The 23193-nt window shown below is 38.9% G+C and overlaps 1 protein-coding gene across 1 annotated transcript in view; it reads left to right on the forward strand.

Moving 5' to 3' along the window:
- Positions 1-3290: 3290 nt before the first annotated feature.
- LOC135215737 (p21-activated protein kinase-interacting protein 1-like) overlaps positions 3291-23193 on the forward strand; it is a 44534-nt gene continuing 24631 nt past the window's right edge. Inside the window, exons 1-4 of the mRNA XM_064250695.1 lie at positions 3291-3501; positions 3872-3966; positions 16963-17116; positions 20563-20708. Coding sequence (XP_064106765.1) covers positions 3306-3501; positions 3872-3966; positions 16963-17116; positions 20563-20708 — 591 coding nt within the window. The 5' untranslated portion in view covers positions 3291-3305. The remainder of the gene's footprint in view (positions 3502-3871; positions 3967-16962; positions 17117-20562; positions 20709-23193) is intronic.

Genomic DNA, 23193 nt, shown 5'->3' on the forward strand with positions numbered 1-23193 from the left:
GACATTATAGAACAATCAAAATAGAGCCCCTTTTTTCCAATTTTTTGTTTCGTCTTTTTTTTTATTTTTTTTATACATTTTTTTTTTCTCGTGATTTATAGGGTGTTTATTTTTTTACCATATTGAAAAATTCATATCTAGCCAAAAAATGACTTTAGAAAAAAACTCTCCATTTGATTGGAGGATCTACATCAGGTCTATTATGGTAGTAAGCCCAGGTCTCAATTATTAAATATCAAGGGAGGAGATTAGAATTTGAAAAGTGGTTATTTTCGGGATAAATTGCCCTGGCGTCACAAAACCGAAGGTCGGAGGCGAAAATCATATGCGGTTTGGAGATGTCCCAAGTCACCTTATTAAGTGGTATGAATGTCAAAGTCCTGTCGTTAAAAAACGGCATTAGCCGGCCGGCCCCCTTAAGGAGCAATCTTCTCAAACAGCCCCACCACGACAGATTCACAAGAACCCTCCCGCGCTAAGTCTGACTGCCTTCAGACTATCGAAGGACTCGTCAGAGCAAGGGGCTTTTCGCGCGAAGTTGCAAGGCTATCGCAAGAGCCAGGAGAGATTCCACCTCTAAAGTGTATCAGTCGAAGTGGGAGGTGTTTAGAAGATGGTGTAAGACTAAGAAAAATATCCTCTTCCAGTACCTCTGTAGCTAACATTGCCGATTTTCTTCTCTATTTGAAGAAGAATTGTAACCTGGCAGTGTCAAAAGTGAAAGGTTACAGAAACATGCTAGCCTCTGTTTTTAGGCATAGAGGCCTAGATCTAACTAATAATAAAGATCTTCATGACCTTATAAGGTCTTTTGAAACCGCGAAAGACCAGAGGATTAGAAGGCCTAGCTGGAACTGGATGTAGTCCTTAAGTTCCTCATGTCAGGAAAGTTTGTACCTTCTCATACAGCTTCATTTAAAGACTTAACGAGGAAGTCTTTATTTCTCTTCGCGCTAGCAACAGCTAAGAGAGTTAGTGAGCTACAGGCTTTGAAGGAAGAGTAGGTTTTAGGAAGGATTCAGCGTTTTGCTCCTTTAAACCACTCTTCTTAGCAAAGAACGAAAATCCTCAAACCATGGGGCCTAGAACTTCGAGTAAAAGGACTTTCTTCCCTAATGGGAAAGAACTGGAGAGGACTTTGTGTTTCCTGTCAGGGCCCTCAAGTTCTACCTGAAATAAAAAAAAAGCCTTATTAGGAGGTACAGAAGAAAGTCTCTGGTGCTCTGTTAAGATCCTAAGAGACCTATTTCGAAGAACGCCCTAACGTTCTTCATAAAGGTTGTGATAAAAGAGGCTCACCTTGCATGCAGTCAAGAGCACCTCAAGATTCTCAGAGTAAGAGCACATGAAGTGAGAGCCATAGCTACGTCAATGGCTTTTCACAAAACTTGTTCTCTTCAGGCTCTTATAGAGTCAATATATTGGAGATGCAACTCTGTTCTCTGTTTTCGCCTCCAATTATTTAAGAGATGTGAAAGGTTACAGAAGCATGCTAGCCTCAGTTTTTAGGCATAGAGGCCTAGATCTAACTAATAATAAAGATCTTCATGACCTTATAAGGTCTTTTGAAACCACGAAAGACCAGAGGATTAGAAGGCCTAGCTGGAACTTGGATGTAGTCCTTAAGTTCCTCATGTCAGGAAAGTTTGTACCTTCTCATACAGCTTCATTTAAAGACTTAACGAGGAAGTCTTTATTTCTCTTCGCGCTAGCAACAGCTAAGAGAGTTAGTGAGTTACAGGCTTTGGAAGGAAGAGTAGGTTTTAGGAAGGATTCAGTGTTTTGCTCCTTTAAACCACTCTTCTTAGCAAAGAACGAAAATCCTTCAAAACTATGGCCTAGAAACTTCGAGGTAAAAGGACTTTCTTCCCTAATGGGAAAAGAACTGGAGAGGACTTTGTGTCCTGTCAGGGCCCTCAAGTTCTACCTGAAACAAAAAGCCTTATTAGGAGGTACAAAAGAAAGTCTCTGGTGCTCTGTTAAAGATCCTAAGAGACCTATTTCGAAGAACGCCCTAACGTTCTTCATAAAGATGTGATAAAAGAGGCTCACCTTGCATGCACAGTCAAGAGCAACCTCAAGATTCTCAGAGTAAGAGCACATGAAGTGAGAGCCATAGCTAGGTCAATGGCTTTTCACAAAACTTGTTCTCTTCAGGCTCTTATAGAGTCAACATATTGGAGATGCAACTCTGTTTCTCTGTTTTCGCCTCCAATTATTTAAGAGATGTGAAAATTACTTATGAAAAGTGCTTCGCTCTGGGAGCTTACGTTTCTGCGGATTCAGTGCTGAGAGAAGGAGCTGAGGCTAATCCTTCTTAACTTAGTTTAGTGTTAATTTGTTCTTTATGTTATTGGTGGTTGTTTTTATTGGTCGATTGTAAGAGGGAATAGGGGACCCTCTTGCAATTCATAGGTTATAACATTACTAATATGGTCAGGTGATCGGGATTGGCTTCAGTGCTCCTTGTGTTTTAATCAGAGAAACCTAAAACTCTGTCATGTAAGAGGGCTAGTCCCCATTGATATGACAAAGGTAAAGGCTCTACCATGTAAGTGGGTCAGCCCCCATTGATACAATCCAGAGTAGGCTCTGTCGCGTAAGCGGGCTAGCCTCCATTGACACGATCCAAAGAGTTGTTCAGTCATAGGTCCATACCTCGCTGGAACTCTTGAGGCAGGCAGACTCATAGACAGTAATCATGAAGTCTTCTGCCCAATCAGGTAAGAACCATGGATTTTATATCCGAAAACATATGTAGTTTTTTCCCTGTTTTTTAATATATTTATTATAGTTATGTTTAGCTGTCTCTTACCCTCCACCAAGGGTGCCAATCAGCTAAGTGTATATCAGCTCGGTAAGTTTTCATGTACAAAAATGATATTGTTTAGATACAATAAAGTTTTGTACATACTTACCTGGCAGATATAGTATACGATAAATGGCCCACCCATCCTCCCCTCAGGAGGCAGTTGGAAGAGAAAATCTGGCTTAGAAAACGGGAATGGTTCCGGATCCCGCCACCCAGCGGCGGGAATGGTGGATCACCTGACCTACCTGTCGCGTGTGCCGCGAGTTTTGAAATTCTGTCGGGACGACCGAGTCTATAGCTAAGTATATATCTGCCAGATAAAGTTGTAGAGTAGCATTACAAAATTGTAATAAGTAGGGACCTCAGATAGTCTTCTTTGCTAGTGGTACATTTTGGTACAGCACTTATTTTTTTAAGCGAACTGGCAATTTCCAAAATTATGTAGTTCCCTGCTTTGCACTTTTATGTATATACAGTACCATTTATGTCATAAATGGAAGCTATAATTTTTTTTTTTCAGGATGGATACTTTTCGCTGGAGCAAAGGTTTGCTGACCACAGTCACACTGGAAGCATCCGTCAAGTAGCCATTGGAGGAAAATACTTAGTGTCTGGTGGAACTGATGAACATATTAAAGTTTTCGACCTGAATAAACATGTTGAAGTAGGCACACTCATGGAACATGAAGGTGTGTAAATCATTTCTCAAAGTTGATTCTTATTTAGAAAGTGCCAGATTCCTATGAATCATTCCTTAGTTCATGCCAAGAAATATTGTCAGAATATTGTATATTTTTTGTTTATTCATACACCCCATCCCTCACCATTGATAAAAATTTGGATGTCAACTGTTACTTATATTTAGGATTATCAGTAGAATATATTTTGTGAAAGAAAAATTGAGGTGTCAGTGATATTTTATAATGCACCATATTGTATTTGTATGCTGTATTAAGCTATAACATTTAATAAACATAATTGAATAATAAAAATGCACAAGAAAGTTTATAATGTTGTCTTCTGTTTAAAGGTGTAAAAGCTGACTCCACACTTTTACAGGTACCATTACATACTTGGGGTTCCATGGAAACCGTTACCTTTTTACAGCATCAGAGGATGGAAAAATATGTATAATTTCTAAAAAAGGATGGAAGGTATGATAAGTGATGAGAAATGTGTTTCAGTATTATCTCATTTTTGTATACATATGTAACTTACCAAGTAATTACATAGCTATAGTTTCTTACTAGTACCGTAGTTAAAATTTGAAATCCATGGTAGCGGTTCTTTTGTTTTTTGGTGTAGGTAACTAGCCCCGCCCACTCTTAATGAAGAGAGGAACAACTAGGCAAAGGCTGGTCAGTTTGTTTCTGCTGGTTAACAACAATGGTTGTTGAATTTCAGTTGATTTGGAGTTCGTTTTTCTTTTACCGGTTCTAGTACATGCAGACAAATTGGTAAAGTGTTTTGATCAATTTAGTAGCTTTTCACATCAGTGATAGCTTTTTTTTAATTAAAAAGACCAAGATTTCCTCACAGATTGGACTTGAGAGTTCAGTGTCATCCCCTAGTAGACTGTCGTCTGAGAAGGGACCAGTTGGGACTTCTGGCGATATATGAGCAGACCCAAATATCTTGGACTAGTTGAAGAAGAGTCTTGAAGGTCCTCTATGCATTGATCCAGGCTGCCACACCATCGCTTAACAATTCCTCTGACAATGTCTCGCTGGAGGGAAAGCAAAGCAGACTTCCATTGCTCTCTCTTGATAGAGAACCAAGCATCTACTTACCCTGGCACCTTTCTAGCAGATGTTGAAAGCACCATCCTGGGTGAAGCTTAGTCTGACTACTCATCATGAAAATAGATGCTAGAGACGCAGGTGCTGCTGGAGTGAAGGTGGGCGAAATACAAAGAAGATTACAAAGTAGCGACCTGTAAGCCAATAAAGATTAGTCATCTTCTGCCTCCTTATTCACTTCTTCCTCTACTGAAGATACTGGTGGCAATATTAAATCCGAAGTTGGGTTAACTAAAGGTGTAGGTTTCTTTAAAAATCCTGAAATGTCATCCAAGCACTTCTGAATGGAAGCCAAAGAAGGATCCACTTAAGAAACTGAAGTATGTTGGTGCCTAGAAGGCAAAGCTGAACACTTGGGTACCACTGGGAGCTCTACTGTCTCTGGGAGAGTGGGTGCTCAGGTGACAAATGGCACTTTACAGATACAGAGTGATCTGAGCTGCTGGGCGCTCAGGTGCTGTGAGGCATTCAGGCGCTAATGGGCGCTCAGCAGGTAATAAATTCACAGTTATTACTGGATGCTTGAGAGATCCCTATATCACAGGCACCAATGGGTGATCAGAAGTTGCCTGTTTTAGTACTAGAACTCTTATGCCTGCTGGTAGAAGTGTGTTTTGCCTCCATAAAACGCCTTCTCTCGTCTCCACACACTGATGAGAAACACTTGAGAGTCCAAGAAACTGCAGGACGGTTCCACTTGCCCAGAAGGAAGAGTACCTCTGCTCTTTTTAGGAAGTACCTGAGGGGTATGGGGCACATCAGACACTGGCCATATCAGTGGCCTAGATTTTTCCTTAAACCACCAGTAGAACTTATTCTATGGGCTGGACACCTCCGAGCTAGACAAAAGTTTAGACACCTCCGAGAAGACGCCTTTCCAATGGCTGTCTGAGTGTTAACACTGAGGAAGGAATAGGAGACATAACAGGTAAGGAAAGGTAAATCAATGTTGCTTTCCTCCTTAATAGTAGTCTTACTGTCATATCTAAGAGTTGCCTTTCTTTTTCTATCCTGCTCTAACTTATTCAAATGAGAAGAAAGCACTTTCCATTCTTTAGTCCCAGTTAATACATTCCTCACATGTTAACAATCCGAAACAAACTTAACCCATGCAAGTCAAGCAAAATGTGTGCAGATCATACTTTGCAGATGTTAATTGTATTGCAGCCTTTGCTGCAGTTATGAATAGAAGATGAACTTGCATCAGACATTGTCACAGTCAGGAAAAATTCCAAGTCAAACATACAGCAGTTTGTAACTCTTGGAAGACTGTAAATGAGAGTCCTTCAGTTTTTTCTTGAGGCCAGTTGGGACAGGAAGAAATACCTGGATGCTTTCATTTTGCAAGTAACACCTGAGATAAGACACCTGCTTTGGTGGAAATCAGAAAGCAGGTTCCCCCGTATTTGCGTTCTCCGGATTCGCAGACTCGTGCATTCACGGATTTCTCTCTGGAACATATCCCCCCATTATTTGTGGGAAATTCGCCTATTCACAGTATTTTTCTATGAGAAATAGCCACAAATTCCTGGTTTTTTTCATCAGTTTCATCATAAAATGTACTTTTTGTGATAAAACTATTGAAAAACCAAGTATAAACATTCTTAGTTGGTTTTTCTTGAGTTTTAACTAACAAAATAGGATGTTTTATGCATTTTTATGGGGTTCTAACTATTTGGGGGGGGGTCTGGTATGCATCACCCACAAATACAGGGGGACCACCTGTAGTTCAGAACCCAGATCTCAAATTTTACACAGACGCGTCAGACATAGGTTGGGGAGCTTTCCAGGAGGACAGGGAGGTCTCCGTCAGGTAGTTACAGGAACAGCTAAGGAGTCATGAATATATAAGAATTGAAAGTGATTCACTTAGGGCTTCAAGCCTTTGCACTAGAAGTATCTGGGAAGACAGTTGCAGTACACTCGGGCAACACAACAACCCTTTCCTACTTCAGCAAACAAGGCAGGACACACACCATCTCCCTGCACAGCATTGAGAAACTTGCTTGTTTGGGCAAAGCAAAATTGTACAACAATAGTGATGGGATTTGTACAAGGCAAGCTGAATGTCCTGGTGGACCAGTAGAGCAGACGTAATCAAGTCATCCCCACAAAGTGGACCTTAGATCAGTCAGTGTCAGGATCTTTGGAAGTTATGTGGCAAACCCATATTTTATCTCTTTGGGACTTCCAAAAATCATCAGCTCCCCCCTGTTCTGTTTACCAGTGCCAGATTCTTTAGCATGGGCAACAGATGCTATTCTACAGGAATGGTCGAACAAAGATCTTTACGCCCTCCTTTCATTTCGGGATGATAAGAGAAGTCCTTAACAAGTTCAAATCCCATCAGAATGTATTAGTGATGATAATGGCACCCTTTTTGGCCATTGACAGACTGGTTCCCTGACCTTCTGGAGTTGCTAGTCGATTTTCTGAGACTCCTTCCTCAAAGGGTCAATCTGCTCAGACAACTGCACTTCAGATGGTTCAATTGGGGGTTGTCAAATCTTGCTGTGACCACTTACAGACTGTCAAAAAGCTGCTCAGAGCTAATAGATTTTCAAGGGTAGTATCAGAATCTAGGACAGATGCAGACGGCAATCTTCTGCAGATTTTTATCTGCACAAGTGGTCGATCTTCCACTTGGTGCAGAAGTAATAACGTCTCAACTTCTAAAACATCTGTGACAGATGTAGCAGATGTGTTTTTTCAGAGAGCTTCCAGGGGTTATCTATGTCAACAATTAAAAGCTATAGGTCAATACTCCGCTCGGTATTTCAGCATAGAGGCCTAGAACTTACTAATGACCAGGATATCACCGATCTCTTGAAATCTTTTGACACATGTAAACAAAAGAATTCTGAGATAGTGTCATGGAACATTGACATGGTTCTTAAGTGGCTTTGAGGTAATAGGTTTGAGCCACTTAATGCAACTTCCTTCAAGAATCTGACAAAGAAAATGTTATTTTTGATAATGTTAGCAACTGCCAAAAGAGCCAGTTGATAGGAGGGTAGGTTTTGCACAAGGTGATGCGATTTGCTCCTATACCGCAGGCTTATTTGCAAAGAACCAAACCCCAGCCAAACCCTTGCCTCATTCTTTTGATATTAAGAACCTGAACAGTACCTTAGGCACAGAGGATGAAGATAGAGTACTTTGCCCAGTAAAGGCTTTGAAGTTTTATGTTCCCAGAACAGAAGCTGCAAGGACCCTCCAGTAATCTGTGGTGCTCAGTTAAAAACCTGTCTGGACCATTAACAAAGAACGCTCTTTCTTTTTTCCTAAGGGACCTGATAGGAGAGGCGCATTCTCAAATTGGTGAAGAGCTTTTAACCGATTTTCAAGGTTAGAGCTCATAACATTAAAGCTGTGGCTACGTCATTGGCTTTCAAACATAACCTCTCGCTCTCTTCCATTCTGCAAGTGACATACTAGAGGTGCAAATCAGTGTTTGCATCATTTTACTTACAATAAATGTTTATTAACTGCAGTACATTAGGCCCTTTGGTAGTGGCTGGCATAGTGTTGGTGACAGACATGTAGGAAGTATACTTTCCTTCCTATCTCTTCACCTTACAAGAGGTTGTTGAGTTAAAGAGGAATCTGGGGGTACTGTGTACACTGGTACCTTGACATACGAAATTAATCTGTCCGAGGCGGCCTTCGTAGCCTGAGCTTTTTGTATCTTGAACCGCATTTTACATGTAAATTGCCTAATTCGTTCCAAGCCCTACAAAAACACCCCAGTAAATTTTATAATAAAGCTAAATTGACCAATAAACAATGAAATACAACAATTAGGACCATTCAATACCTAACTTAATATGTACTACTAATATGTACTACATAGTACCTGTAAATAAAGTGTATTAGTGTACATGGTATACAAGGAATACTGTACGTACATAAGTACGTATGTAGTAAAATGTGGAACCTTACCTTTCGAGCGAGACTATCTCCGAAAGTGGCGACAGAGGAGGACAAACGGCAGAAAACTTGTTATTACGTACACTTAACTTTACGAAACACATTAAAAAATGTCAGGAGACATAGACTAAACTTTACAAAACACATTAACAAATGGCACAAAACCGTAACACTTAACTTTACAAGAAAATTTTTTTTTTTTTTTTTTTTTTTTTGTTCCTAACATTTTTTACAAAATGTCAATTTCTTCACCACTGAATGGATGCCAGTCCGTTTACAGAACTTATCAAACCACCCCCCAAGAAGCCTTGAAGTTTCGGGTTGCCGTCGCTGTCCCTTTTCCTCCGTCGTCTTCATCCTGGGCAATCAAATCGCCGAAAATAGCACTGGCCTTCTGGCAGATTGCCGTCTTCGTTATCGTATCGCCAGTGATTTCTTTGTCCTCAATCCATAGAAGAAGCAGCCTCTCCATTTCATCATGCACGTGGCTCCTCTTGTTGGACATAATAGTTACGCCCTTGGAAGGTGTAGCTGCTTTGATGGCTTCCTTTTGCTTAAGGATGGTGCCTATTGTTGACGGATTTCGGCCGTATTCCTTAGCCATCACACTCAACCGCATGCCAGCTTCATACTTCTTGATAATCTCCATTTTTGTCTGCATAGAAAGCATCCTCTTCTTTCCGTGAACTTCAGCAACTTTCTTGGAACCCATGATTATGTACGTAATTAAGTTATGTAGTATACTAATCTAGTTCTCACACAACACGGTAAAGTAGTACAAAGAAATCACTAACACGAATTTACATTAACAAACGAAATCGTATATGTGAACGAACGAATTCTGTGTGCGTACGATAACGCTGGTGTGAAGCAATGGCTGAAGAAGAACGCCTTTACGTAGAGCACGATGTGAGAGATGCTGACCAATAGGAGACCAGGCTCTTATGGCGGTGACTAGCATGAGGAATCAATGGGAGGATGGTGGCGAGTCTACTCAGTTGGTGGCGCACGAGTTTTAAAATTGTTATCGGTGGTCCGGGCGAATCTCGGGACTTTACAGCAACAACCTTTCGTAACCTGAACTGTTTTCATATGTAGAGCCAAAAAAATCTTCTTATTTGCTTTCGTAACTTGAATTTTTCGTAAGCTGAGACTTTCATGTGTCGAGGTACCACTGTACTTGGGTACCCTCCAGTCATATTTTCTTATGGATGGGTGTTTTGATTATTTTGGTGTAGGTATTTGTTTGATTATCTGGTTGCAGTATTTTGTGATGGTACTGTACCCAGGGCAAGGGCAAATTTTTATGCTTTATCAGCGATCGGATAGGTCCTTCACTTAAAGCTCCCACTCTTGTAGTAGGCGACCCTTGGCTATACTGCCACGTCTCTACAAAATAAGATGAGCTCACACAAGAGGCAGTAACTTCCTGCTGCAGCTCTCTTACGAGGTAAGGAACATCAATTATTTTTACCAATGCTGGAAAATTTTTTCTATGCTCAAATTTTTTACTTATTCTAATATTTTGGGGGTAGAATACGTATGTCCTTGCATCCCACCTCCTATCAATGTGGGAATCAGCTATGTAATTACTACTTGGTAAGTTACATTTACAAAAGTGACATTTTTTAACATAATAACTTGTTGTATATACTTACCAAGTAATTACAAAATGGTAGCCCACCCGCCTGGTCTTGAAAGAACATATGGCACAAACAAATTGACAGGCCTTTTCCAAGGTGTTCCTATCTTCCTTGATAGTGGGCAGGGCTAGTTACCTACACCATAAAACAAAAGAACTGCTACCACGGATTTCAAATTTTAGCTCCCAGTAGGGGGTTAGGGCCATTAGTGGACCTCATGCAGTGCACTGTGGGCATTACTTAAAGTTCTTTGCAGCGTTCCTTTTACTGTGCCTCCTTTCATTTTCTCTTTCTTCATCTTACTTTCCACCGTCTCCTAACACTTGATTCATAGTGCAACTGCATGGTTTTCCTCCTGTTACACCTTTCAAACCTTTTTATTTGTGATGAATCTTACCTACTGTTAAAGTTAGCTATATCTCCGTGCCAATTAGGCAAGTCGGCATTCAAACAAAAAATTGAATGGCTGCCTGGATGACTGTCTAGTTTACATGTTCTCTACCAGGTGTGTTTTGAATGTTTTAGCTCTTGTCAGATTCTCTTTGCCGCCATTGCAGTTAGGCAATTGTTGGTATAGTATGAAGTTTGGCTGTTTTACACCTGTTTATGGTATAGTTATTTCATTTTTCTTGGATATCTTTCACTGGAAGCAAAACCAATAGCATCAGGCTATGTAAGAGTGATTTTGGTGTAAGCAGGATGTTGGAATTTGAAGTAGATCAACATTCAGCTGTACTGGTTGCAAGGGTACAGAGTGTGATCTTGGAATTAGTTGTGAAGAATGTAGGGACTTGTTCTAAGAAATTTATGCCTGAATATGTCAGATATAGGAAAGAAGGGAAACTGGTAGACTGCGAAAGCAATTAGTTAGGTCAGGACTTAAATCTGTCAGTTCTATCCTACTTAGTGTCCCTTCATCAGTGTCCCTTCATCTGCAGCTATCCCTACTCAGACTAGGCATTTTGGTAGTGCTAGTAATGACTTCCTTTGTAGCTCTGCCTTCTGCTCCCCATTCGGTTCAGGAAAAGCTTATTGAGAAGTTAGAACATAACATTAAACCTAATTTGTTCATGAGCGAACCAACCTTCGGTCTTAACAATAGGATCATTTATAGCGCAATTTTACTTCTAATATAAGTTGAACTGAGTTCGTGATGAGAATGTTCTGAATCCCTCCATAGTGTGCGCTTTTTTTCACATCCCTCTGTTAGAAGTAAGGTGTTGGTGCCCTCGTTTGTATGTAGCCCGAACCTAGGACTGCCTTGCGACAGTGTCCACTGCCAGGGAACTGTGTCGGTTCTCAGGCCGATGGGGTTCTGTGTCTTCCAATACCTACTTCACCCTTTTCACAGTCTGAATCTCGTTTAAAGCGTTCATGTAAGGACTGGTAAAGCATTCACCTAAGGACCGTTTTGGTAAACATTAATCCTCACTCAGTAGGCGCTTTCTGATGTCATCTACACTTAGTTTGAGGTGCTATCATGCATAGAATTAATGATATATAAAATAGGTATAGACAATTTTATTGAAATGATAGTGTGTCTGTAGCGAGTTTTAAACATTCCAATGTTATGTCGACTCAGTCGACTGGTTATCCGATCTCTCTTGTCTTGGTTGCTGAATGGTCTAAATTCTCGTCTGCTAGCCTATTCATCTTTCTTCGTAATGCTTGTGTTCGTTCTTTGCCTCCTGTTTCTTTGGCTATTGGCTACTGCCTCAATTAATGTTTCTCTTTCAAGTTTATACTGTCTATAGTAGCTATGGCTCTCTCCAAGTTAGATATTATTCTAGGTTCAGAGTTTTCTTACGATGTGTTGTATAAGAATGCTTTCAAGTATATGTTCACTTTTGGATGAGGCGGGAGAGTCATTGTAACTCCTCTCTGAGTTGCTTAAGACTGCCTTCCTTTCATCGAGTCGTTGGGGATGCAATACAGTACTTGGGTGCTGTCGCCTCCTATCGACAAGTGTCGCTTTTTGTCGCCAAAGGTTGCGAAGAAAGAGCAACCATTTAAGCTCTTTTGTTAACCTCCTGTCGGCAGCTGTCTCCTCCTGTCGCCCACTGGTAGAAGAGTTTGAAATGGAGTTGGAGGAACTCATTCGGTCTGGTCGGCGTTTGTTGTATCATTACGCTTTGCTCTACTGTCATTTAGTTGAGGGAAGAGGCCACATAGAGAATATGTCTGCTTTGGCTCGTCTTGTTTTTTACAAAGTCTCGGAGAGCCAAAGACTGCCTCTTGCAATACAAACACAAGTGGAGCGCCAACCCATAGAGTTTGTGAAGCCAGCTTTTAGGGTTTGGCACCAGCAGGAGAGTAGCGAGGATGAGCATTAACTCATTTCTGATGCTGCAGGGTAATGTCCTCATGCTTATACTCATTCGGTTTGGAAGAAGTGAGAACACTTTCGCTTCCTGTCTGATTATGCAGCTCAGGTTAAGGCGATAAGGGAGTATCTATTGGTAGTTTTATTTTATACATTTCGGGGATAAGTGGAGACCTCAGGTTTTTGGATATGGACAGTTGCAACCTCCTGACATGCATGGAGAGACTTGGGACCAGTACCGTATACTGTGGAGATGGTGAAGGGGAGTTGTGATTCTTTTTTGGTTGTCCTCCACTAGTTTAATCTCCCTCTTATAGCTTCCTTTGTCTTCTTCAGCAGAAATCTCTCATAAGTCTTTCTCATTTTAGTAGGAAGTTGTATATAGAGGGAATGATGGTCTAGGCAGTAATCCCTGGTACGAGCTCCATAAGCAATTGGAGATATTCTTGGACATTTCGAGACTGAATAACAGGAACTGTCTTCCCACATACATTTTGGTTTTCTAGCATGGTTTTAGTGCCTTTCCAAAGAACGGTCAGATTTGTGGTACACCATGCAGAACGTATTCCACTTACCAGTACATCCTCAGTCACGTAAGTTCCTTCAAGATGTATTTACAAGAAGGTAGTATTGCTGTTCTGTGCACTTTGTTTGGGTTAGTGTAGAGCCCTCTATAAGTTTTGTCAGGGACTTTGTTGCCCATTGGTGGATGGTGTGGACATTAGGAGCAAGACACTCTTCTACTGAATTAGTGATTCAAGTTGGCCAACTCTATCAACAGTATTCCAAATGCCAAGGACCTGTTGCTTCTTCTGGTCCAATTTCTATGCATTGTATTTTTAGTTCTCGATATCCCCATTCTTAACTAGTAATGTGGGGATGATACTTAATTATGCATGCTTGTTGATCAAAGATGAATAAGCACATGCCTTTTGAAGAATTTTAGTCCTGAAGGAAACTTCTTATATGGTAAGGGCTTTTCCTTATTTGGAAACATGACCTCACTAGGGATTTTTTCAGATAATCATGCTCAATTAATGTACAGTTTTGGCGTAAGAATTACGACTTACAAATAACATTCATTAAATTTTAAGTAATCCAGAACCATCTTTGCCTCCAGGACTGTAGGAGGGACTCTGTAATCAAGAATTGCCCATTTTGTTCTTAAGCCTAAGTCTAGGTTTTGGTCTTTTCCCTTTGTCTTGCAACACAGAGTTTTAACTAGTGCCATTACACTTTCATGCAACATAGAATGGTCAACACTACACCTGGTAAAACTTTTTAGATGTCAGGGCAGTGGAAAGAAAGGATGCTTAGCAGGTTTATTCCTGTTCAGAAACAAAGTCTTTGTGGGAAGTTTGCTGCTTTGAGTGAAGTGAACATATTGGTTTGATTATTCATTCTATGTAAGGACAGTGTTTTGCAATTGGGGATTCAGAAAGAACAAACTGCCAACAATGGCCTTTATATCCATAAGTTCTGCAGTTGCTGTGGGATTTAAGGAGCACAGTTTAGAATTACTATAGTAGATTCACATCAACTGTACCAATCAAAGGGCTGGAAACTCTCAGTCTCAAGAGAGAGTCCACATAGGCAGGATGTATGTTCCACCTCTCCTGTGAGGTACTAAAAAACAGACGTATCCCTCAGGAGAGGTGGGTATCCCTAGGAGAGGTGGAACATATATCCTGCCTACGTGAACTCTCTCGAGAGACTGAGAGTTTTGAGCCCTGTGAGTGGCTTATCAACAGCCAATCAGGAGCGTCGTAAGGGACTGGCCTAGACATCAGATCCACGGTTGATGCGAATCTACTATAGCATATAGATGAACAGGAACACCTGAACGATTACTGCTTCTTTGATGGCCCTCAGGCTTGAGCAGTGGATGTTTCCTTAAATTTGGCCTAATTCAGATTCAGGCCTGTCCCTTGTATCTGTTCTAAGTACTATGGAGCAATTTCAAGTTCAAGAATTGCTCAGTGTCTCCTGTAGAAACCTTATAGCCTCAGGGCAAATGATTTGCAAAATTTCCAATGCTCTCGGTAGATGTCTCTCATTCTTCCGTTAAGAGGAAATCGACTCAACTACATGCACTTCTATTAACTTATGCACCTCCTTAACTGCTTGGAGATGTTAGAATGTCCCCTCTCATTAACCCCTTCTTTACCGGGTGGGTGAGCAGAATGTAAACATTGCGTTCGTTGCCGAACTGAATCTCTCGGTAGTGACTCCAGTTTGGAGGGGTGCCGATCGTAAAAATATTTGCCAAAAATACACTAATCAAGACAGGCTAATGAAATTATCAGGTATTATTGGCACTATAATAACGCATATTCTCTGTGAGTTTTATCATCCTACAGGGAAAATAAATGATTTTATGAAAAAAAAATGTGAAACTCAGTGTCCCTTGTACAAGGGACACTGGTGGTCGGTGATAAAACTACAGTCTTGAATAGAAATTCAGTCTTACAGAATGTTGGTATATCCACCTGGAACATGCACATGAAGTATTATCAAAATAGAACAGTAAATAAGCACGTAATAACAAAAAAAAGAGCAACAACTAAAGCGAAAGCCCCGCCAATAAATATGGAAATCGCAAATTTTATTAGTATATCTCTCAAAAATTGGTTGATGTCATTTTCTATGTTTTCTAAGATTAGTTTCATCACAAAAAACAACTTTAGGGGTATCTAAACTATTTTTTCAAGTTTCTTGTCCTTAGAAAAAATTGCTTTTTTGCTTTTTCTCTGGTTTGGTTTTTTATATATAAAGTTACTATAAGGCTTTATTTTTACCTTCATTTATCTGGTGTTCATATCTTTTATTTGTAAAATGTAATAAGTGAATAAATAAATAAATACAGTAAATGATGATGCAACTGGTTTTATACTTGGGTAGAAGTTATTACTTGTTTACGCTTGTCTGGTTTTGTGATTTTTTGTTGAGACGCAGTTCATCTGTCACCTACACACTACTATAAGCAGTAATAATATTTTTTTGGGTTCATCATACGTCTGGCATCATGTCATACTGTTTATTTTGCTCCAAACTCTTCAAACCGAAATTACATAATGATTGGAAGTCCCTATTTGAAAAGAGGAGTTTTGGTGGTACTTACGTACCACCTTTATGCACCTGGGGCGGTGTAGTAGACTTGAATGGTGGTACCCGCCCACCTCCAAACAAACTTTCGGTAATGAAGAGGTTAAGATTTTCCAGTTATCATAGGATCTGTCCTTAATTGAAAACAGCCATGGTCTGGAGTCAGAAGCAGTGGTCTGTGTTTTGCTGAGGGTGCCATTCTAGAGGAATTTTCAGCACCTGAACCTTGTAGACATCAATGTTTTCTGTTTATAGATGTAAGACTTTTCCACTGTACTTGTAAAATTATCATTCCATACTTTCTTCAGTATTGCATCATGCTCTTTGAGATCTTCCTGAGGATCAGCACTGTCAGGTGTTGAGATTGAAGCCCCTTCATCTCTATATCAGTCTCTCTCTGGAGTTTAGGTGCAGGTCTAAACTTTATCTGAATTTACTATGAAACCTTTTATTTAGCACTGTCAGCAGTTAATAAGTAAATTTAATGCCAGCACCCTTCTTTAAGCTATTGTAAAGGAAATGCTGTTTTATCTTTCTGCCTTAGAGCTGAGGGTGATGTTAAGGCTACGTTTTTCAGTGACCTGTAAGAATTCCCGTGTAACCTCCTTAGTGGGGAAGAAGAGGAAACTTCTCTGTCCCATGGGGGCAATTAAAGCTTAATCAGATAGGTCAAACATAGAACATCTTTATCATCCTAGCTGTCTTTGCCAATGGTTAAGCTTGAAGGCAAACTTTCAGCTTGAATGGCTGAACGGAATTTTATGTAGCTGCACTACCCACCGTCTTCTTTTTATGTTGGAATCAGTTAACTTTAACAGTCGGTAAGATTCATCACAAATAACATAAATTTTTATAATAAAGTTTATTATTTGGATACTTACCTACTGTTAAAGTAGACCCCACCCAGCCTCCCCACAACAAGGAGAATTCGTAACACACCTGGAGGAAAACAGGCAAACTAGACAGTCATCTGGGCAGCCATTAGAGTTTTTGTTTGAATGCCGACTCGCCTAATCGGTGTGGAGATATAGCAAACTTGAACAGTAGGTAAGTATCCAAATAATAAATTTTATTATGTAAATTTATATACTGTCAGTTTCCATTTCAGCACTGATTGACCTCATAGGTCCCAGTGCTTGGCCTTTGGCATAAATTCTATATTCAACTCTTCTAAATTCAAATTTTAGCTGCCGTACTAGGAAGAAACTATAGCTATGCAATTACTATAAGCAAAAAGTTATTTCATTATAAAAATGTAATTTTTCTTTTAATATTACAAAGAAGGAATGAAATGTAAAATTAGATACAAATTTTGCTAAGTAGTACTGTACTGCCCATGATATATTTCAGTGTGAAAAAACTCTCAGGGGGCACAAAGGACCTGTGATTAGTGTATCAGTTCATCCATCAGGAAAGTTAGCCTTATCTTTGTCGCAAGACAAGAAGCTGCGCACATGGAATCTTATCAAGGGAAGAAGAGCATATATAACTCATATGGACAGAAGTAAGTGTTATGGAGATGTGAATTTCAGATTTTGGCAAACTAGAAAGATCCTGTTGGGAGACCTTGTTGCCTAAAATTCCTTTTTTAAATTAAAAGTGTGTTTTCCTGTTTAGTTTCTACAGAGCATTTGTTTTTAGCTTACCAGTGTAAACTTCATTACTCACATTCCTTTTTTAAATTAAAAGTGTGTTTTCCTGTTTAGTTTCTACAGAGCATTTGTTTTTAGCTACCAGTGTAAACTTCATTACTCACATACCTTTGTGAAAGTATATTAGTTACAGTAGTGACATGTCTTTTTCATCTTTCTAGGTCATCACTTGACTTTTGAATTTTCCCCAGAAAAATAATTTGCTGTTATTTTCATATGCTGAATTCATTAGGCCTTTATAATTAATGCTTTATGTTTCTTCATCGTTGATTTTCATTTGAAGGGTGAAGAGATAGTCAAAATAAGAATGTACTATTTTGGCTACTGCTCAATGCATTCGACTCCTGAAGCTGTATCATTAAAGTAAATGAGGCGTTATCATCCATTGGGGGAGTTTACTAATGGTAGAGGAAGGTAAAAAAGTGAAATTGGGATCATAAAAAGTAATAGAATGTGACTGTAAATAAAGCTGTCTTATGATTATAATGTACAGTGGGCCCCATGTATTCGCAGATTCATGCATTCCCAGATTTCTCTCTGGACCATATCTACCCCTTATTCGTGAGAAATTAGCCTATTTCTGGTATTTTTCTATGAGAAATATCCTCAAATTCCCTTTTTTTTTTTCATCATAAAATGCACATTTTGTGATAAAACTAATATTAAAAAAAACTAGGTATAACGTTTTTAATGGGTTTTTCTTGAGTTTTAACTAACAAAACAAGCTGTTTTTGCATTTTTATAGGGGTTCCAACTATTCACGGGGTCTGGTACACATCCCCTGCGAATACGGGTGGACCACAGTACATGGTCAGTGTTAATGTGTACTCTGGATAGAAAAGGTAGGGATTGAAAAAAAATTGAAAAACCTGTGTAATCTTTGGCTCATATAGTTTGCAAAAAAGAAAAAAAAAAGTAAAAAGTAAGGGGTAGATAGGCAAAAGAAATTTCTCATCATCATTAAACACTTTCAAGCTGTCATCATGTTTTCTTGATGAACTTCCAGACATTTGCTAGAATGATCAGCCACTTTCTAGTCACTTTAACTTGCTGCCTTTTTAACGTTCAAGTTGTGAAAATGCAACATCTCTTGTGTGCCCAAACCATCCAATGCATATAGTAAATGACACAGGATTTGATTTTTTCTAGGTCATTTTTGTTTATACTTATAGCTTGTCTAAAGTATGTATAATCAACAACACACTACTATGAGATTCAGGGTCTCTGTAACACGGTTTTTTTGGACTTTGCTCCTTGTCAAAGCATCGGATGTAGCTGAAAGTTGACATATGTATATTTTACAACCACACACAAATTTTGTCAGCATTATCAATAACCTAAACCCGATAGTTTTAATTTTTATAGAGTAAAAATGATCTAGCCGACGCCATGGCCAATGATTACGAGCCAAGAGTCGAAAAACATTCATTACGTAAGCAAGGTAAACAAACTCCTTTTGACTAAATGTTGCCCCGCCCATCCACCAGACAGAAATTCCATCGGCTCTGAAACCCAAAGACTTTATGAATGGCGGAACGATACATAGATGTGGTTGGGGTATCAGTGCTAGCGTTGTAATACTACTGTAGCAGTAGTGCCGCAACAGTATAGCAGTAATATACATGAATTAAACGTTTAGACCAACTGCTGGGATCCTTGAGGATCATTTAGCACTTCTTACAACTACTCGAGAAATTAGTTTTTATAGCCAGAAGTTAAATTTTCTAATCCAACAATGCCCATGTTAGCCTTCAGTGTTATCCTGAATTATAACGAGGCGAAAGTGGGTGGAGCCTCATGAAGTCACCATTCTGACGATAATTATTGGTGAAGGTTTAAAGCCAATATACGGTACCGGCTATTTTTTTTCAGTAAATAGGTAGATAGCCAATAAATAAAAATTGCTTGACATTGGATATAGCAGTTATCAAATCAAGCTTGTCTACTATGTTTTTGGTAATTACCAACTATTCCCTACATCTTGTCAATCTGATTGTGACCTATAAAATAGATTGTAATTTCTTTGGAAACTTATTTTGGGAGTTAGACTAATAATCGAAGTGTTTTTGTATTTATTAACATATTTTGTTGGTTTGTTCATTATGACAATTATCAGTGGAGAGGTTCCAGAGTTCATAAAGGTTTACTGCTTTGCTTGTATTTAAATTTGTATGTCATTGTTGCCAGAGGTTTAGCCTTCGTTACGTATAGCCAATCATCCATCGAGAAAGAGGGAAGAAATGATGTCATAAGTTACGTAACGAGTGCGTTCGAAACCTTTTCTCTGAGTAAGTTGGCCCGTCTTCAAAAAAGGTCACTTTTACTTTATAAGTACCAAATTTATTCAACCTACGTAGTGCAGAATACACTCAAAATTTATGTGTTGATATAATATGTATTCTGAATAAGCGTTATATTTATGAAATGCATAGATAAAAAGTTATTGCGAAAAAACCGTGTTACAGAGGCCCTGAATCTCATAGTAGCTTGTCTAAAGTATGTATAACCAACATCACACATCCTTGCATGCTATTGTCAAACCATAAGCAGAATCAGTTTTTTAATTTTCTCTTCTGCATCATGAATGACAATGATGAATTTGCTTACTGGTTCTTTTAGGAGCTGTCATGAGTACTTGAAAGATCATCTTTGCTTGTGGTGAAGAGGTGATGTCTTTATACTGCAATTGCATCCAGCAACCCCTTTTTAATTTTTTCAGACCCTTATTATTATTTAATATGTGTGTGTATGCAAGCATCTTTCAGCAGTGGGAGAACCAAAGTAGTAATTGGAATGATTGATTGGTTAAATTTTTCCTTTAAATTGTGGTATTTACCAGGTACTATCATTTTTTTTCCAAGTTCAGCTTAACAAAGACATGAAACAATTGTAACATTTAACAATTATTTTTATCACATTTGACTTCACATACAGGATTTTTTCACAAGTTGTTTATCATATGTATCAATGTTTATGTCATTCATTCATTCTCATGTTAACATGCAGTTACAGTTGATTTGCTTTTTTTATATCTTTATGATATATCTTTAAAAAAGTTTTGTGTTAGGTTGCTAATTGCAGTCTTTAACTTTGTAAGTTTCTTTAGTTTTTACCGTATGAACTGTATACACACATTGAAAATTTTTTGTTGAAGCCAGTTAGTTTCCTTTGAACTTTAATGTGTAAGTCCTTTAGATGATAGTAGAAACTCTGTTGTAATTGAGATTATACTTGTGATAATTTTAGTCTATATTTTTTGCAAAGACTTTATATATTTTTTTTTTCTTCTTTTTTACAGTTGCTGATATAGTGAAGTGGTCACCAGCTGGTACAAAATATGTGATTGTAAAGGGTAGTTGTTTAGAAGTATATGAAGTAACATCTTGCCAAGTGGTACACACAATTGATTTTAAGGAAAGGGTGACAGTTTTCACCTTCATGACCGTAAGTTTTACTTGACTGTTGTTCTCACATTAGTAGAACATAGAAAATTATATATCTCTTACAATTAACATTTTTCTCAATTTTTTTTTACCTTAGCATAATCTTCTCATTGAATTCACAGGACTGCCTTACTTTCACATTGTTTTACTGGTTTACCTTGAAGTTTCTCATCAAGCATCTCAGAAGATAACTGTCATTGAAGGTCTAAAACTGTGTTCAGTGGCAGATAGCTTTTTAAATGTTTGTTAAGAGCAGCCCACAAAAAGTAAAGACGAAGGAAGTACTTTACAATCAAAATTGTGTATGCCAGGGACTATTGGCATTTGTGCATGGTCATGAGTTATGTGGGACCACCCACATACCCCTCAGCAACCCATGACCATGCCAGTTTCAACCCAGGTTAATGTTCAGAGGAATGGTTAGAGGTGGGCCTTTGTTTCTTAAGACTTCAGATTTGTTAGTTATGAAAAATACAAATTAATTAAAAATTTGTCATTTGTTCATATACAAAACAAACCCTTGGTCTTAACATTAGTTTAGAATTACACTTTTGAGAGGAAAGTATTATTAACCAACTGGAGGTTGCCACCTTTGATTAATTTCCCGAATAAAAGAATTCTAAGAAAACTGACCAGAATCTAAGATATATATGAATATCGTAGATTCAAACTTCTGGGTTTCCATAAAATGTCACAGTTCATTCTGTACGGGCTTTTCAGGTTACACAATTGGAGCAGGATAATAATGGGAACAGATTTGAAGGATCAGTGAATTAAACTAAGATTTTCCATAACCTAATTTATTCCTTAATATTGCAGTTCACAACTTATAATCTAATCTTATCCTTTAATGCCTAACTTGACTTTACCCAACTACCTGCAAATCTAAACTTAATCCCTTAATCTTAATATTGCACTGATACTGCTTGGACTTTTAATTTCCTTGTATCAGCAGCTCCTGCTGCAGAGAGCCTCTGGTTGTCCTTTTCCAATTCCTGAATCGACCTCCCTCAGCACCACTGGGGAATCACAACCAACTGGCAAAACTCTCTTACTTTACTCAAGGAACGCAGGTGAAGGGGAGCCTCAGCTCTCACTCATTCCCATTCAATACAAGTACTGCAATGAAAAAAAGAAAAGACCAATAATAATCAACAATCCCTCACCCACAAGAATAACACAAATATAATAAAAACTAGTTTAAAAATTGCCTAACCTAATCAACATAACAAAATAATAATAATCCAACATTAATATTAATTCACATTCACACACAATTATACTACCACAATTCCATCTGCGGAAGATAAGAAGCTATCTGTTCTAATAATAAACCAACGTAGCTACTTACTGTATATGCCAGTGTATAAGACCACCCCCAATTTATTGAATTAAATATAAAAAACACAATAATTACAGGAATTATCATACCAAAAATGTGTAAAATTGGTATCTTCAAAATTTTAAAATGTTTGGCAAAGCTAACCATTATGAAAAATACATTTGTTCATGAAACTTACCTGTCAGATATATATATAGCTGTATTTTTCCGAATCCGACAGAAATTTAAACACTTATGACACACGCAGTGGGAGTCAGGTGGTTAGTACCCATTCCCGCCGCTGGGAGGCGGGTATCAGGAACCATTCCCATTTTCTATTCATAATTTTTCTGTCGCCGGTGCTGAAAACACCTGTTTGCAGCACCTCCGTCCAGATTTTGGAAACTTACTAGCTACTTGAGTATCCCTTTTGGTTATTTCTTTGGTATCTGAATTGGATCGGTGGCTTGGCACACGTTGACTTTGGATTGATTTGAATTTGGTATTGATTTTTCTTTGATCAAGATGTCAGGGTCTAGTTCTGCTAGCGCTAGATTTTGTTCTATGTCCGAATGTAGAGGTAGGCTACTGAAAGCTTCAGTAGACCCACATTCTGTTTGTAAGGTTTGCAGGGGGAATGAATGTACGTTTGAAAGTCGTTGTAAGGAGTGTGAAAGATTAACAGAGTCTGAATGGAAGGCGTATGAAACCTATCTTAAGAAACTTGAGCGAGATAGGTTAAGGAGGTCTTCCTCCAGGAGTGTTTCAGGTAGGCAAGATTTTAATGATTCTCCTGCTAACCCTCCTTCTGTAGATTATGCTCCTACCCCTGTAGTGTTGCCTCCGGCCCCTGAAGCAGTGTCGGTAGAAGGTAATACTTTATCGCTAATTCTTGAATCGATTCGTAACTTAGAATCAAAAGTGTTAGCTCTGGAGAGCAAAAGTGAAGAGAAGTGCAGTGAAAGTGCCCCTTGTGTAGTGGAGGGTGCGTCAGATCGGCCTCATTCTGCCTCTAGACCTAGACCTCTGCTTGACTCCCAGGTTACGGGGAGAGAGCATGTCGAAAGTCGAAGGAGGGTTACGAGGAACCCCCACCGATCTGGTGTGCCTTCGGCAGCTTCTGACGAACCTACCCAGACTGCCAAGGAGCGTGCGCGTGCACGTC

Source organism: Macrobrachium nipponense, chromosome 19 (genome assembly GCF_015104395.2).
Source record: "Macrobrachium nipponense isolate FS-2020 chromosome 19, ASM1510439v2, whole genome shotgun sequence".
Lineage (NCBI taxonomy): Eukaryota > Metazoa > Arthropoda > Malacostraca > Decapoda > Palaemonidae > Macrobrachium > Macrobrachium nipponense.